The following is a 17484-nucleotide window of genomic DNA, read 5'->3' on the forward strand; positions in this document are numbered from 1 at the left end:
CTTTACCTCTGTCTTGTGTTTTCCCTCTCCCATGTGCAGATGTGCTTCCCCCCTCTGTCTCGCTTTTCCCCTTTTCTCCCTGTCTTGAGCATTCTGTCCTTCTCTTGTGAACACACGATTATTCTCTGTTGCTCTCAGACTCACACGCTTTCCCTCTCTCTGTTATGCTTTCCTTCTCTTGTATGCTTTCCCTTATACACATGCTCTTTTTTGTGCCTTTTCTCTCGCATGTTTTCCCTCTCGCTCTCATGGGCTTTCCCTCTCTTTGTGTGTCCCTTCTCTCTCTTGCATGCACTTCCCCTTGCTGCTGTGCATGATTTTCCACACTCATGCACACTTTCCCACTTGTATGTGCTTTTTGTTATTGTTGCAATTTCTCTCTTGCTTGCTCTTTCACTCTTTTCATCTTGCTCTCCTGCTTCCTTTCTTTTGCTTTTTCCCTCTTCTTTGATCTCTTGAGCTTTCCGTCTTGCTCATGTGCATATTCTGTCATGCAGTCTTTCGCCCTTGTTCAAATCTCCCTCTCTTGTACATGCTTTTCCCCTTTCTCACATGCTTTCCCTTTCTTGTACTTTCCTTCTCATGCAGTTTCTTGCGTGTGCTCTTCCCCTCTCTCTTGCATGTTCCTGCCCTCTCTGTGACGTACCCTTTCCTTTTTTACGCTCTCTGTCACATGCTGTCCCTCTGTCGTACATGGTTTCCCCTCTCCTGCACATGTACTTTCCCTTGCTCTTTTCTTCTTTTCTTGATCTCTGGAGTTTTCTCTCTCTGTTTTTCCCACTTGCTTTATCTTACACACAATCTTTATCCCTTATGTGTGCTTTCTCTCTTAAGCATACTCTCTGCCTTGCAGACGCTTACCCTCTCATGTGCTTTCCCTTTTCTCATTGCTTTCCCTCTCTCTCTCATGCTCACACTTTCCCTCTTTTTTTACTTTTTCCTAATATGCCCTGCAACATGCTTTCCCTCTCTCTCCTTTCTCTCACTCTTTCTTTTCCCACTTGCCTCCCCTCTAGTCTCTCACAGTCCACCCCTCTTGCTGGTGCTCTGTCCTTGTCTCTCACTAATTCCTTTTTGCTCTTGCTCTTGCCCTCTTGCTTACTTTTCCATCTTCCTTTCCCTCTTTTGCTTGCTTTCCCCTCTCTTTCCTTTGTTTTCACTCTTTCCTTATTGTTTGCTGTCTTTGCCTCTTGCTTTTCTTTGTTCTCACTCACTTTCCACGTTCCTCTTTCCCTCTCACAATCTTCCCATCTCATTCCCTTTCTCTCCTGTTCTCTTTGTCTCTTTTCTTCTGCCTTTGTGTCCCTCTTTCTTTCCCACTCACTTAGCTTCCCTCTGCCTCTCCCCTTGATCACTTTCTCTTTCCCTGTCAGCTGCTCTCTTTACTTCTGCTTGTCTGCCTCTTGCTCTCTTTATACCCACTTACTTGCTCTCTTTTCGCTCTTCCCTTCTTTCTTCCCTGTCCTTCCCTTATGCTATCTTGTCCCCTCTCACTCTCCATCTCTGCCTCTCCTTTCGTCTTGCTTGATCTCCTTTGCTTTCACATGCTGTTTTTCGCTTTAATTTTTTTCCTCTGTCTGAGCTCACCTCTTGCCCAGTATCCTTCCTTCACTCTCTCTGTCTCACCCTCCTGATTGCTCTGACTCGCACAGTCTCTCCTGTCTGCTTCTCATTCCCTCTTGCTCCCTTTGTTTACCTCTCACTCTCTTCCCTGTGTGCTCATTTTCTCTCTTTCCTTCTGTCTCTATCCTTCTTGCTGACTCACTTTCTCATTCACCATCTTCTCTGCTGATTTTCTTTCACATCCATTTTTGCCTTCCCACTTCCTTGGCCTTTTTCTCTTACTATCTTTTTCCCTCTCAACTGCTGTCTTTCCTCCACTCTTGAACTCTTTCCTTCTGTCTCTCTTTCCCTTTCTATCTCTCTTTTCCTCCCTGTCCTGATCACTTTTCCCCTCTTGCCTGCTCTTTCCTCTGCCTCTCCCATTCTTGCTCACTCTTTCCCCCTTTAGCTACATTTTCCTATTCCTGTCTTTCAATCTTGATTACTTCTTTTGATACTCACTCCCTTTCCCTCTTGCTCTTTCCTTCTGCCTTTCTCAGCTGCTTTCTTTGCCTCTATGCCTTGCCCTCCTCTTCCCCTCTTGCTCCTTTCCTTTCATTCTCATACCTGCTTCACAGAATCACAGAATGGTCGAGATTGGAAGGGACCTCTGGAGTTCATCTTGTCCAACCTTCCTGCTCTAGCAAGGCCACCTCGAGCCTCTTGCTGAGGACCATGTCCAGGTGGCTTTGAATATCTCCAAGGATGGAGACTCCACAAACTCTGGGCAACCTGTGCCAGTGCTCAGCTGTCTTTCAGTAAAAAGTTGTTTCCTGACATTCAGAGGGAACCTCACTGACCCATCTCTTCTCTAGGCTAAATAATCCCAGCTCTCTCAGCCTTTCCTCATAGCAGAGATGTTCCAGTCCCTTCATTATTTAGTGGCCCTTCACTGGACTCTTTCCAGTAGCTCCATATCTCTTTTGTAGTGGAGAACCTAGAACTGGGCAAAATACTCCAGCTGTGGCCAGTGCTGGATAGAAGGCAAGGATGTCCTCCTTTGACCTGCTGGCAGTGCTCCTCCTAATGCAGCCCAGGACACCACTGGCCTCTGCCGCAAGGGCACATTGCTGGCTCATGACAATCTTGTGTCCACCAGGCCCCCAGGTCCTTTTCTGCAAAGCTGCTTTCCAGCTGGGTGGCCCCCAGCCTATACTGGTGCATGGGGTTGTTCCTCCCTAGGTGCAGGACTTTGCACTTCCCTTTGTTGAAATTCTTGAGGTTGCTGTTGGCCCATTTCTCTGGCCTGTTGAGGTCCCTCTGAATGGCAATCTCGTTCTGGGACAGCAGCTCCAAGAGCTGCTGGAGAATGTGCTCCGGTGCATCACTACCATGCTGAGAATGTTTAGGCTAGTCTGAATTGAGTATCCATTCATTCCACCCTTCTGCAGAAACTGCTGTGTCTCTTAGCTATGCTCTAGGTCTACCAGCTATGCAGGTGCTTGACTGTTTCTTACCAGGCAGCAGCTGTAACAAAGGCTTCAGGCAGCCTGGGTCAAGGACAGCTGACTGAACACATGAGAAACTGCTGGAACTTCCTCAGGCCTACAGCCCTGTGGCTCCCCTTACCTTGTCCTTACCTTGTAGGAGCATGTGCCCTCAAATTTCTCAGAGGGTTCCCAGGAGTTCCCCAGGAGTTCCTGGACCCTGTCACCAGAAGCTCCCAAAGGAGAACCCAGAAACTGTTATGCAAACTGCTTGCTCTCTTGCTCCTTCTCTCCTGCTAGTTGTCTTTCCCTCCCCTCTCTCTGTTGCTCTTTGTTCTTCTTGCACTTCCCTTTCCTCACACTCATTCCCTCTGCCACTCTCTCCTGCTCACTCGTGCTCTGTCCCTCTCATTTGCTCTTTCCGATTCACTGTCTTTTCTTCCCTCTTTCTCTCTTTTCCTCTGCCTCTCTTGCCCTCTCCATTATATTCTTTCCCTTTCCTAAATGGTCTTTCCAAGTGTCATGGTTTAACCGCAGCTGGCAACTAAGCACCACACAGCTGCTCACTCACTCTCCCCACCCCGGTGGGATGGGGGAGAGAATCGGAAAAATAAGTAAAACCCATGGGTTGAGATAAACGCAGTTTAACAGGACAGCAGAAGAGAAAGTAGTAGTAATAATAGTAAGGGTAAAAGAATACACAAAACAAGTGATGCACAATGCAATTGCTCACCACCTGCTGACCAATGCCCAGCCTGTCCCCAAGGAGCGATTACTGACCCTCCAGCCAACTCCCTGCAGCTTATATACTGAGCATGACGTCATGTGGTATGGAATATCCCTTTGACCGGTTTGAATCAGCTGTCCTGGCTGTGTCCCCTCCCAGCTTCTTGTGCACCTGGCAGAGCATGGGAAGCTGAAAAAGTCCTTGACTAGTGAAAGCAGTACTTAGCAACAACAAAAACATCAGTGTGTTATCAACATTATTCTCATACTAAATCCAAAACACAGCACCATACCAACTACTAGGAATAAAATTAACTCTTATCTCAGCTGAAACCAGGACACCGTCATACTTTCCCTTCGTCTTCTCTCCTGTTCTTCCCCCCCCTTACTCTTTTCCCCGCTCCCTTGTTGTCCTTACCTCTGTCTTTTGCCTCCTTGCTCAGTCTCTCCTCTTCACTCACCTGCTTCCCTCTCTCATTCTCATGCTCTCTATCCTTGTTCTTGTCCCTTTCTTCCCCTGTCACTCTGAATCTGTCCCACTGCATCTCTTTCCCTTTTGATCTCTTTACCTCATGCTCACTGTCTTTCCGTCTGCCTCTTTGCGTCCTTCTCTCGTTCACTCCCTGTCAGTCTCTGCCTATGCTTGCTCTTTCCCTCTCCCTGTCCTTTCCTTCTTGTTTGCTGTCTTACCTTTGCTTTTCTTTCCTTCTGCCTGACTCACTTTATTTCCCTCTTGCTCTTTTCTATCTGCTCTTTTTTCTCTCTTAATCACACTCTGGCTTTCTTTGCCTCCACTTCTATTTCTGTCTTTTTGCCTCTCATTTGGTCTGTCTATCCTGCATGCTCATTTCCAAGTCTCTGTCCCTCACTTGCTCTCTTTCCCTTGTGCCGTCTTTTGGTCTCATTCCCCCTCTCATTCTCTCATTCTCTTGCTTTGCCTCTCTCCCTCTCCCTCACCTTTTCTCTCTCTTCTGCCTTTGTCAATTTTCTCTTTCCCATTCTCCCCCCTTCTCTGTCCCTCTTTCTCTGCCCTCCTTGTCTCTTTCTCTGCTGCACTCCCCTTTCTTGATCTCTTTCCCTTTATCATGCTCTCTTTGCATAGCATTGTCTTTCTGTCTCCCTTTCTTCCCCCTTTCTCTTTTTCTCTATTGCTCATCCTTCTCTTTCTCCTTTTCCCTTTTCCTCGCCTTTTTTGTCAACCTCTCTTTAACTCTTTCAATTTCTCTCTGTCTCTTTCTTTCCCCTGTTGCACTATCTCCCCACCCCCCTTCTGTCTTTTCCCTTCCCTGTCACTCTCTTGCTCCTTTTGTCTTATTTTTCACTCAACACCCTTATCTCTCTGTCTCCTCTTTTTTCTCCTTTGCTTTCACACTGTCTTTCTCCAGAAAGCCTCCAGCCTTTTGTCTCTGTACCATTCTCTTTCCTGCCCCTTCTCTCTCTTCCTCCCTTTGTGTGTGTCTGTCCGTCTGTGTCTGTGTCTCTCTTTAGACATCCTTTCTGGCTCTCCATGTCTCTCCCTTTCTTGCTCTTACACCTGCCCTTTCTCTCTTGCTCAGTTTCTTGCCTTTTTGTCTCTCCCTTGCTCACTCTCCCTTTGTCTCTTTAACTCTCCCTGTACGCTGTCTTTCTCTTTCTCTGTCTCTCTGTGTCTCCATCTCAATCCATCTCTCCCTCTTTCTCCTGTGTTCCCTTGTTTCCTGTCTGCCCTTCTCTCTCCTCCCTCTTTCATCCTGCTTGTTCCCTGTGTCTCACACCCTGTCTCCTCACTCACACTCCCTTTCTCTTACTTTTGCTTATTTTCTCCCTCTCACTTCTCCTGCTTCCTCTCTATCCCTTGCCTTCCCCTTCCTGCACTCTCAACTGTCTTTGCTCTTCCCTCTCTCCCCTTTTTGTGCTCCAATCTCTCCCTTTTCCTCACTCTTGCCCTCATTCTTTCTGTCTCCTTTTCTCTTTCTCCCTCTCTCTGTCCAACAGGTGATGTCCATGTTTTCCTCAGCACTGTCTTTTTAGGTTCCTTGGCCACTGAACATGTTCAATCTGCAAAGTAATATCTGTAGTCTTCTGAAAGTTGTGTGCTCTCTGTTTACATTTTCTGTGTCAGAGCCAAGATTAGCATTACAGTATCACCAAAGCTATGGCATGAAAACTCCTGTGCTGATTTTTCTGCATTCTCCTCAGCTAGAGTCGGGTGATGAAGAGGGTGTGCAGCTAGTATAGCAAGGTATCTTCCTCAAAAATCAAATTGGTCTTGCACTTAATTTCTTGCCAAGGTGAAACCATTTTTGTTTACTGTTCCTTTTGTGCTTCATGGTCCTTATCGCTCTCTACAACTACCTGAAAGGAGGTTGTAGTGAGGTGGGTGTTGGTCTCTTCTCCCAGGTAACAAGTGATAGGACAAGGGGAAATTGCCTCTATCTGCATCAAGGAGGTTTAGATTGGATATTAGGAAAAATTTCTTCACAGGAAGGGTAGTCAAGCATTGGAACAGGCTGCCCAGAGAGGTGGTGGAGTCACCATCCTTGGAAGTGTTCAAAAAACATGTAGACATGGTACTTTGGGACATGGATTAGTAGGCATGGTGGTGTTGGGTTGATGGCTGGACTGCTGATCTTAGAGGTCCTTTCCAATCTTAATGATTCCTAGTTTTTACTTTCATTAGAAAATAATCCAGCCACCAACCCAGGAAACATGAAATTACTACTCTAATTACTACTCTATCCTTAATTGGTTTAGTGGTGGACTTTGTAGTATTAGGTTAATGGTTGGACTGGATGATCTTAAAGGTCTTTTCCAACCTAAACAACTCTATGATTTTATGGTATTAGCAATGTCTCGTCCTTTGCAGAGATCATAGGGTATGGGTTTACAGGTCCTGCTGTAATCATTTTGCTTGCAAGAGAAAGCATGTGGGCCTCTACAATCTTTATGCTAGCGTTGAGTATCGTTGTTTTTAATTATTCAACTTCATGCAAATTATTTGTAAGCCCAACACTCCTATAAACTTGCCAAAGTAAAAAGTATGTATGATACTTGGGCTCGGTAAGAGTATCCTTGCATAATCCCAGAAGTCATCTCATTGCACCACAAGGAATAATGAGTCTGTGAAGATGAATCTGCTGCACATTGCCCCAGAAAAAGCTGTGAGGAAAGGTGGGGTCAATATTCTGAAACACTGCATGATGTATACACAGTGCACTGAAGGAATTCTCTCCCCTTTCCCTTCAGTACTTTGGATATCCCTTCCTCTTAATTCTGAAACAGAAATCTTCAGAGAGGACCATATTTGTAGACTTTTGCTTACGTACTTCTTTATTGTAGAAATGTTTCTAGATGTAACTGGTACTTTTTGCTGTTAATGGCCTTGTCTTACAGTTCTGACTTGCAGGGTTTTTTCTTTTTCACCATTAGTTTTCTGTCCTTCTCTGTTCTGTGGCCAACATAAGCTGACTTCTTGGTTCTGGTAGCTGTGGATAGTACTGTACATGGGATACTGTCCTTCTGCATTTATCCAGGATTTTTCTATCTTCTTTTCTCACACCTTTTCTTGAAGTGCACAAGTTCTTCTCAAATGTGTATGTTATTGGGGTGGCAAGAGTAATTTGAGGAGAGAGCTGTTATTTAAGTCACAAGTTTAAAAATAGTTACTGTAATGGAAAAATACAGGAAAGAGCTGACCCTACCCTCAGTGCAGAAGAGCGAGCATTGCTTCACAGAACCATAGAACAGCCCAGGTTGGAAGGGCCCTTGAAAGATCATCTGGTCCAACCTTTCATGGGGAAGGGAGCCTTGATGAGATCATCTAGCATCCTGTCCAGTCGCATCTTGAAAACCTCCAGTGATGGGGACTCTACCATGTCCCTGGGGAGATTGTTCCAGTGATTGATTGTTCTCACTGTATCAAATGTCTTTCTTATACTGAGATGAAACCTCTCCCAGTGCAACTTGTACCCATTGCCTCTTGTCTTCTCCATGTAGTACTTGGTGAAGAGAGCACCTCCACCCTCTTTGTAGCCACCCTTTAAGTACTGGAATACTGTGATAAGGTCTCTCTCCAGGAAGAAGAGACCTAACTCCTACAGTCTTACCTTGTAGGGCGGGCTCTCCAGCCCTTTTATCATCTCTGGCCCTCCTTTGGATCCTCTCCAGCTTGTCCATGTCTTTTTTGAATTGTGGGGACCAGAACTGAACATGGTACTCCAGGTGTGGCCTGGCAAGACTGAGTAGAGTGGGATGATCACATCTCTATCTGTTCTAGTAATGCCCCTGCAGGTGCAGCCCAGGACCTGATTTACCTTTGTTGCTGCTGTGGCAGTCTGCTGACTCATGTTCAGCTGGTCCACCAGCACCCCCAGGTCCCTTTCAGCAAGGCTGCTCCCTAGCCACACAGATTCTAGCCTGTACTGGGCCCTTCAATTATTCTGTCCCAGGTGCAGGACTTTGTACTTGTCTTTGTTAAGCTTCATACAGTTCTTGCTAGCCCAGTCTTTCAGCCTGTCCAGGTCTCTCTGTAAGATGGCTTTCCCTTCTGATGTGACCACCACACCACCCAGTTTAGTGTCATCAGCAAACTTGGTGTGGGTGCTTTCAATCCTATCATCCAGATCATTTATGAAGATGTTGAACAAGTTGGAGCCCAGTATCAGTCCCTGGGGGACCCTGCTTGTGACAGGCTGCCAGCCTGCGTAAAAACCATTGATCACCACCCTCTGAGTGTGGCCTTGTTGGCCAGTTTCCTACCCATACTTAAATAATTTCCAGCCATTACTTAAATAATTCGTGCCTCACCTCTCTAGAAATGCCTTGTGACACTGTTCACGTGTCCTGTTAGAGTGGTATATTATAAATGAGTAAGTCTGAATTTAATTAAATAACATGGTAACAGTCTTTATTTTAAGTCTCTTCAGAGCCTGTCTATCCACAACAATCGTCAGATGCAATTTTTCTTTACACCTTTAGCTAAGATGATGAAGAAGAGCTGTTTGTTTTACAAAGGTGGGCAGGAAAGCCTGTAGATGCACCTTAACAGAAAATCAAGCTGTAAGTTTCCTTGTTATTCTCTGCATGTATCATGCTGATGTAAAATGCTTCAGGCTTTTCTCTACCTGAAGTCTTCACAAGTGCTAAGTGGATTTTGGAAGGATACTTGCAGAAAATTGAGTAATGCTGGACTTTGAAATAATTATGATTTGTGTTTTGCTTGTTAGGAATTTTAATTATTTGGTTATATCTTGTTGCTTTAAAGTCTGGGCCAGTGTCTAGAGGAATAGACTGATTTAACTTTTTTGGTTCTCTTGGAGCTGAACAGAGTAACACATGCTAAGGATTAACCTGAACAGAGCCTTATGGGAAAGCTTGAGGCAGTGATAACAGGCAGGAGCAGTCACTGCATATATTCCAGTATGGACTGCCACAGAAGTAGTGAGGAAAAACATCAAGCAGAGCACTCAGGATTTCATGCAAATCCTGTCTTTGAAGAATGGCTGGAACTCATCAATAGACATCATAGCTTACATGGAGAATGCTGGTTGCCTGAGTCAAAGGTACCTACTGAAAAGGAGTAGCTTCTTTGTGGTGAAGAAATCTAGGGATGACCATGTTGCCTAGAGTGCAGTTTAGCTATCTCTTTGTCTGGAATCCTGAAATAGACATGGATGTTTGAGCTTGTGAAGCATTTTCTCTTTTCTATAAGGGAAGGTGAAAACTGATCAAATTAAGCTGAAATGCAGAGTTTCCAGTCCTTTGTAAGCTGATTGCCACAGGATCAGTATTTGGGGAAATGAGCACATGCAGGGGATGAATTGGATCTAGTGGCCATTTTTCCCAGTGAGGTTTCCAAGATTTTTAGAAGCCTTTACTAAAGGTACAGTTGATTTCTTGCCCTAGCAGTTAAATGATGATCGTAGCCATTCAGAATAGCTGTTCAGACCTTCTGGCCCAATGCCAGCATAATTGGATTCCTACTTGCAATCTAATATAAATCTTTGTTAGGTATCCAATTTAGGGAGCTCCTCTGGAGCACTTTTCAGGGTCCAAGCCTGACTGAAGAAGGGAAAAAAGAATCTGAAACTTAATTGATATATGCCCTGTGTTTTAGATAGAGGTCTGCTCCAAGCAGGTTGGCTAGTAGTGGATGCCAATGAGAAGAGTTACCTCTGCTGGGTGACTGAGGCTGCTTCTGACAGGAAGCTCCCAGCACAACTGGTTATGCCAGCAGTGAAAACAGGCAAAACCATTGAGATGATCCTGTTTTTCCTGCTCTTGATGCTGAAATGAGGAGAGTTGAAGTTTCAGGTCTTAACAGCCTTTTACGCTAAGTCTTTATGAGAATCTGCTGAACCCTGTACTACAGTCCACACGTACTACAGTCCACTGCAACTTAACGGCCATCAACACTTGACCTTGTTCAGTTAGTTGTAGCTTCTCCGCCTTTCTTACTAGGAAAGAGGATGCACAGGAAGATCAGTAGTCATCACCAAGTTCCTTCATTTTCATCGTTGTAGAATGGTTGACAACCCTTTTAGCTTGCTGGCAACTGCCCTTTTTGACATCTGTCCATTGGTAGGGTTTGGTGTCAAAAATTGGGACTCAATAGAGTTAATGCTGTTCGTTTGAGTGATAATGATTGATAGTTTGTACTGGAGCTGATCATGTAAATTTCCAAAGGACTCTTGGTTCCCTTGGATCTGCTAAAAATATGAAGTGTTTTTCCATTACAATGCAGGATTGTATGCTATAATCTAAAATAGCACTGTAAGAATTACACTAGGTGAGAGTAGGGCATGTGGGAGAGACATAGCAAATTTGTTCTTGCTACTAAACTAATTGATATTTGCTTAGATCAGAGGAATTTCTTACAGATTGCAGATACTCTAAGATGTCGCAGACAGACACTTGGAGTGCTACAGGGTTTGTTTCTGACTGCAACCCTTTATTAATAGATACAGGACAGATTAACAAAGTGCCAACTATTTTTCAGAGAGCACAAAACAGGGAGATCTTGCAAACTGAATCTGCAGAAAGCCTAGAAAGAAAAGTGCCACTAATACAGTAAAAATGTTAATACAGTAAAAATTGCCTTCGGATATGCAAATTCAGTATCCCAAATAAAAGTTAATCTAGGCAGTGATACTCAACTAGAAAAGAGGAGCTGGAAGGGCAGAAATGCTGGAGCATAACTTTTGCTAAAAGGGTTCAGCACATTTCATACTGAAACCCTCCAGACATGACCCTCCTCCCCTAATCCCAGAAAAAATTACAGTCCTGGGGTATTCCTCACTCATATGCTTACATATTTCTAAAATGTTTAATTTGGTGGGTTAGAACAGGGTTGGCACTGTATTTTAAAAGTCCTTGTGGAAGCATTTGTAGGGCTGTCTATGGAGGTTTTTTGCCTGATTTTTAAACTACAAAACTTGTGCCACCATCTGCCAAATATTCTATATAACTGGGAGACTTGCTTTCACAAGAAAAGAGTTGGTTTTCTTTCATGTTTTTGGCATCATAATTTTTTCATTTTACAAACCATGTATTGCCCATTTTAATAGCACCTTAGAGATGGATTGAGAGATGAAAGATTTGTTGACAAAACATTGGCAATTAGAATTCAGGAGATCCAAAGAAGCAGAAAACCTATTATTAGCACAGTTTCTTGGCCATATTTTTCTATGTATTAAATATTCAATTAAAAGAGAGGAATTTTGTTGAAAGCCAGTATGTGCTCTAGACTATACTTAATGTTTGCAGTCTAAATACGGTGTATTCAGTGATGTGAATCTGTAGTGTTCTTTGCTTCAGAAGTGTCCGAAGGCATTGTTTTTTCTGGATCTAGCAATCTGCAGCATTGGATATGCTTTGTCGTCTTTAACACATTTCGATTTCTCATTAAAGTCCCCAGGAGCTAACTTGCTAAATGAGCTCAGTATTAGAGTCTGGGTATTTTTTTACTTCTGCATTATGCAGAGACCTTAATATTGGTCTGGTTCTGTCAAAACATGGAGTTAGTATGTACAGTTTACATCCCTCTATGCTCTTCTCCTTTAGATAAGAGAAGGCATTAACTGCTGCAGAGAAGGTTCAGTATGGAGTAGTTACAGGTTGGTGCTTTATATGTGTCCTGTAATCTTCCATTGTTTTCACTGAAACAGCACCGAGAGGTTGCAAATTTATTCATTACTGGCTGATCCAGCTCATAAATGGTAGGATACATGAGTGGCACGCCACAGCCAGCTTTCTGTGCTCTCCTGATGACTTCTTTTGGAATAACTTGGGAACCAGCTGAACTACCTGGATTGTCTTGGTCATGTTAGCAGCAGCAGCCTGATCCCCAGCCACTGCGTTCCTTGTGGTTTGGTGAAGCCTTGTACCCTGTGGTTACTCTGTGCGAGTAGAATGAGCAGAAGATGTGCACAGAGTCATTATTCTTAGCTATTCAGCAAATTGAGTGGCCAGCAGAAGCAAGAAGAGAGAATTGTGCTGTGCCTAAAGAGCTAAGTCTTTGCCTTAGCATAGAATAGCTGAGTAGGTCTAACTGCTTGTGCTCAGTCATTCCAGTGCTGTTTCTGCAACAACACACGTGAACTCTTATGCCAGTTCCAAAATAAACTGAATTATCCTGCTATTGAACCCCACTAACAATTTAACTTTGTGGATACAGTGTGCTTCCGTTGCCTTCTCTAAATTGCACCGCTGTGAAACTGTCCAAGATTTCCCTCTGCAGGTAGGTGTCTATGTTTTGTTGAGAGATGAAGTGAGTGCTGAGACCTTTTGGAAGTAAAAGTATTATATAAGCAGAAAACAGTTCATTATTTTTACTATATCAGAATACAGAAAGAATTGTACCATTTACTTATTGACTTGGGGATTCTTTAGTAGTAATGTGAAAATGCAGAATTTAAATCTCAGTAGTAAAGATTACTGTGTGCTCTCATTCCAGTATAAAATGCAAGTATCTAAAATACTATGTCTGCCTAATTTTTCAGCCAAAGAAGTGAATACACACAGAAAATAATCTTCCAGCCAGTTTCGTCATAATTAAAAAAGCAGCCATTTTTAAAATTTTGAACACCATTGATTTACAATTAGGAGCTTTCTCACAATAGGGTACTAAATGTGTTGTTAGGTGAGCACAAACTAGGGAAAAAGACATGAACTGAAATTTAAATTTAAAATACCAGGCTTTTGAGAGACCTGAATGTAGAAGTTTGTGGACACTCTCATTTCTCTCTGTCTTTTAGGATTCCCTGGAAAATCCCATCATTGAGTTTAATAAATGTGATAGCCACAACCACTGATAGCCTTCATCTAGCTGGTCTATCAAGTGCATTTTTTCACTCTAGAAAATGGTTTAAAAATTACGTGTTTACTTATCTGACTTAAAAACGATTTCCTCTGTTTATTCAGTTGTATCATCTAACTACTACAAATACTGGTTTTACTCATATCAGCATGAAAACAGCTAAGACTGAGTGAACTGCAGTTTGTTTAATCCTTGTCAACAAAATCAGTTATTAAACATAAAGCTGGTTATTTATACAAGCTCACTGAAGACTAAGATAGTTATGCAGAAGCAGGGAGCAGCCTAGTTCGCTCCCAAGTCACAGTTTCCTTGGCTAAGCAGCAAGGGAAATAGTTTTCTGTGAACTGAATGTATGCTTTGTAATCATTCACACCTGCTGTTCTTAGCTGATTTTTCAGCTCTGCTTTCATGACCTGTTCTTCTTTCCACTGAAAGCCTTGGAAATTTTGCTCTTGACTTCGCTGGAAAACAGGACTGTATCCTAATTATTTTGATTTAAAGAATAATAAGTTTAATAGTTTATGTAAAATATTGCATTCTGTAGCTTGCTTAGTCATAAGTGACTAATTTATATCTCACAGAAGTGCTAGTCATCTTAAATTTTTATTACTTGGAACAAGATCAGAGTTAAAAACTGGGAGGAGCAGAACAGATTATCAGATCAGGATTTCAGTGTAAATCGTTTCTGCTTTTTGCCGCTGTGTTCTTTTGGGAACTGATGATGTAAAATATTTTGTTGGTCAGAGCAAAATGTTCTGCTTATTATTGCAGTGAAATAGCTTTATTCCTTCCTTTTGTCTGAACAGGTAAGCATCTGAATTTGGTGTGAATTAGTCTCTGCAGATGTGGTTTGGGGAAAGTGGACATGTGCCAACCCAGCATCATTGCTGCCATTTGGCACCTCAGGGGAGGGAGAACAATTGAAGTGCAGAAAACCCTTTCACTTCCATTTTCATCTGACTCCTGTCACCTACCAGAATACCTCAATGTGGCAGATTGGGACCATGTAGGTTACATATGGGGCAGACATTTCTTGCAATACAGTGGGCCCAGCTGAGCTAAGCTGCTGTGACAGGAATGCAATGTATTGCTCATGTAAGCCTAAGAATACGGCATTCTCTGGAGAATGTTATGTTAGCTAGCTTTGCAGAGTTTTTCTAATAGCACAATTTTTATGTTGCTTTGTACATTGTTGCTGGCTATGGGCAGCAGTGTACTCTGGCAAGTTTTATGCCCTTTACAAGGGGAGCAGACTCCATCTGATTATCCATTGTACAGGTTAGGCAGCTTTGTAAAGAGTACTGAAGTCATTCTTCTCTGCCTCTTACCATCCAGATTCTGTGGAAAGGCACTGGAAGGCCAACAGGAGATGAAGCTATCTTAAAACTGCTTAATGGAGACTTTAACAATTAGAACAAAGTATATTAAAGCACAGAACCTTCTAAGTTTGAGGTGAACTACTGGGTGCCTTCATTGTGGTAACAGTTACTATACTTAACATACTTACACATTATAGGATATATAGAGGTGATAAGGACAAGTTACATTATCAGTTACATTCTTACATCAATAATCAGTTTTCTAACACAAAGTGGACATCTGTGAGTATCCTTTGTGTTGTGAAATAATGCTAAAGAGTGGAGGAACTTGGATGTCTTTACTAAGTTTGCCTGAGAATGAACTCCTCTGTTTTTGTTACCAGGAATTCAGCGGCAGTGGGTCACGGCTGTTTCTGCTATGCTCTAATGCGTTCAGTTCCAGTTGCCATCTACATTGTTTTGGTAACAGGTCTGCGTTACCACCTATTCATATGGAGCGTCTTCTCGCCAAAGCTACTTTATGAGGGAGTGCATGTGTTCATCACAGCTGCTATCTGCCTGTTCTTCACAGCCATGGATCAGAACCGCTCTCACAAAGTGCAAGATTGAAAATAAGTGTGCAATATGCAGCTCTGCATTGCAATGTCCAGCGTGTCACCGCAATGGAAGAAGGAAAATAATAGTTTTAAATTGTTGTGCAGAATTTGAAGAGTAACCTTGTTTATTTTAGTCAAGATCAGGATTTGAAGGACCTGTCCTGTTTTAAAACTGAGTTTGCTTTAAAAATGTTGAATTGAAATAAACTGTTTTTCCATGGATAACTTTGGTTCTATAGCTGTCATCATAGCACTCTCTAAATATCAGAATGGCAATATTACATGATTTGAATTTAAAAATGTACATTGTAATATAAATACAGAGCAGTGCCTCATGGGCACTGAAAAAAATCTTTGGCACATACAATTTTTTACCTTCTTAGACTACAGAATCCTAAAAATATGCAGGATTTCTTGGTGCTGTTCACAAGATCGTATATTCATTAGCCTTGGGGGCATTTTTTTGTTTGTTTCTAGCGTGTGCATTGAAATTATTATTAAATTATTGAATTATTGTACAAATATCCCAGGTAAGAGATTTTTTTGTTTGTTTTGCATTAGGCAGCATTTCTATTTAAAGGCAGTATTTCTTTGTAAGATGAGTGCAATCATTATCTGTAATGGATTTCGATCTGCACTTCAGGCACTGGATAAGAAATACTAATGGCCTAACAAAGTAATGAATCTTCTATGGAGTCCATTCACTGCTAAAATGTTGTGTTTCTTTTTATTAATGTATAAATGTTAAATCAGGTTGGTGGCAGCTGTGCTGAACATTTGATCATGTTTTCCACACTAGGGTAGAGAGTTATGAGTCGTGAGCAGGAAAATAGTTTAATGGGCTAAGTTACCAGCAGAATAAAAGGTGTATTTGTATCACCTTCCCCCTAGTGACCTGTCTAGCCACCTCACTTGAATGTGCTATAATTAATTCCTAATAATACTGTTTTCCTTGTTTCTGTCAAGAAGATATACATTGATGACTATCCTGAGTAACAGTATCCTTTATGTGGGGTTTTTTGCCTCATATTTTTGTCCATGTTAGTAGCCAATAGGATTTAATCTAAATGTATTAGAGGTGTAGCAGAAGAGGAGCACACAGGGAACTTTAACTTTTGTTATAAATCTGAAAATAAAAAGCTTTTAAGCCCTGTGTAGCTGACAGCACATTTGTTAGGATCACTGATACCCTTTTCATCTCATGTTTCAGATAGAGCAAATCTCAAAAAGTAGGCCTTTAGTTTTTATACATTAATAGTGGGCCATCTTGATCACTGATAAAGAACTTTTTTTCGACTGTAAACCAAAAAAATTTTCAGTATCCTGGCCGCATATTGCTGTTCACCTGGAGAAGAGACTACTGGATCTTAATGTCATTCACTGTGACCTGTTGGAAGTTTGAAAACTAAATACTTTTAATAAATTGGTTTTCACTGCAAATTATGGAATATTTAAAACAGTTGGTATTTGTGACTGTTGTACACTTTTACCGTTTTCATCATTCTCAGTATTTCTCTGGTTACCTGTTGCCTAGCAACCATATGGGGATTATCAACATCTTCTCTGTTTACTTACTTGGTTAATTCCTAAGCAATCCTCCCTAACATTCATACAGAATATGTTTATATGAGATTTGACTCAGAGAGAAAGGGTGCTAATAAAGAGATGGAAGGGGTGGAGGGGAAGTTGCTTCTGGGGTGCAGAATCCTAAAACAATGTGGGGTGACATTCACAAGAGCTTTTATTCCTTCCTTCTGATATTATTTGCTTCTAGTGTATCTCTTGGACATTTTATCAAATAATGGAATCTAAACTATTGTGTGTGTACTAAGGTTGCATTTCTTCGGATTACTTAGTTAAATAATCATGGTGTCCCCTTTCTCCTCTGAAGTTGAAAAATGTCCAGATTCAATCCAGGAGAAAATAAATGGCTTAGGAAAACTCTGTTACTTAGGTCTTCAAGACCAGGAAAAGAAGGAAGAAGGAGGAACTTAGACTGCATCTCTGTCTCAAGTTAACACATGAGTTTGGGTGATACCTCAAGAAAACATGGTGCTTTCAGCTTCAGAGTTGCCATTTTATTCTTTTTCACCCTTTCTCTTTGGGTATAGGCAAATGAAATACTATTTTAACTTCATCAGCTTTTGGGCTATGGCAATGCAAAGCTGAGGCAGTGAAGAAATGAGTTGGTTCTTGGGGAATTATGTAAAAATCATTTTACTTTAAATCAACATAAAGTTTTGGCTATTGATCTGAATGTACAGAGAAAACAAATGCCTGAATGCAAATTTTCATCTCACTAGGATGCTGCTCCCTACGTAGATGCTCCTCTTCCCCCCTCATCCCAACTCCTGTTGTCACGTTCAGTGTGTCCCAAATCCTCAGACAAGGAGATGAGTGATGTGGGAAGCAGGAGTGGTACATGGGATGGTTTCTGCCATTCTGAACATACTGGTTTCTTCTCTCCAGGTCCTCTGTGGTCCCTGTCTGGCATGGTATCAGCCTGTGCACACACATAG

The 17484-nt window shown here is 42.1% G+C and overlaps 1 protein-coding gene across 1 annotated transcript in view; it reads left to right on the forward strand.

The window, feature by feature from the left end:
• The window catches only part of PIGG (phosphatidylinositol glycan anchor biosynthesis class G (EMM blood group)), a 93776-nt gene extending 78798 nt beyond the window's left edge, over window positions 1-14978 (forward strand). The window contains exon 13 of the mRNA XM_075726543.1: window positions 14753-14978. Coding sequence (XP_075582658.1) covers window positions 14753-14978 — 226 coding nt within the window. The remainder of the gene's footprint in view (window positions 1-14752) is intronic.
• Window positions 14979-17484: the final 2506 nt, after the last annotated feature.

This window comes from Pelecanus crispus, chromosome Z (assembly GCF_030463565.1).
Source record: "Pelecanus crispus isolate bPelCri1 chromosome Z, bPelCri1.pri, whole genome shotgun sequence".
NCBI classification, from domain to species: Eukaryota; Metazoa; Chordata; class Aves; order Pelecaniformes; family Pelecanidae; genus Pelecanus; species Pelecanus crispus.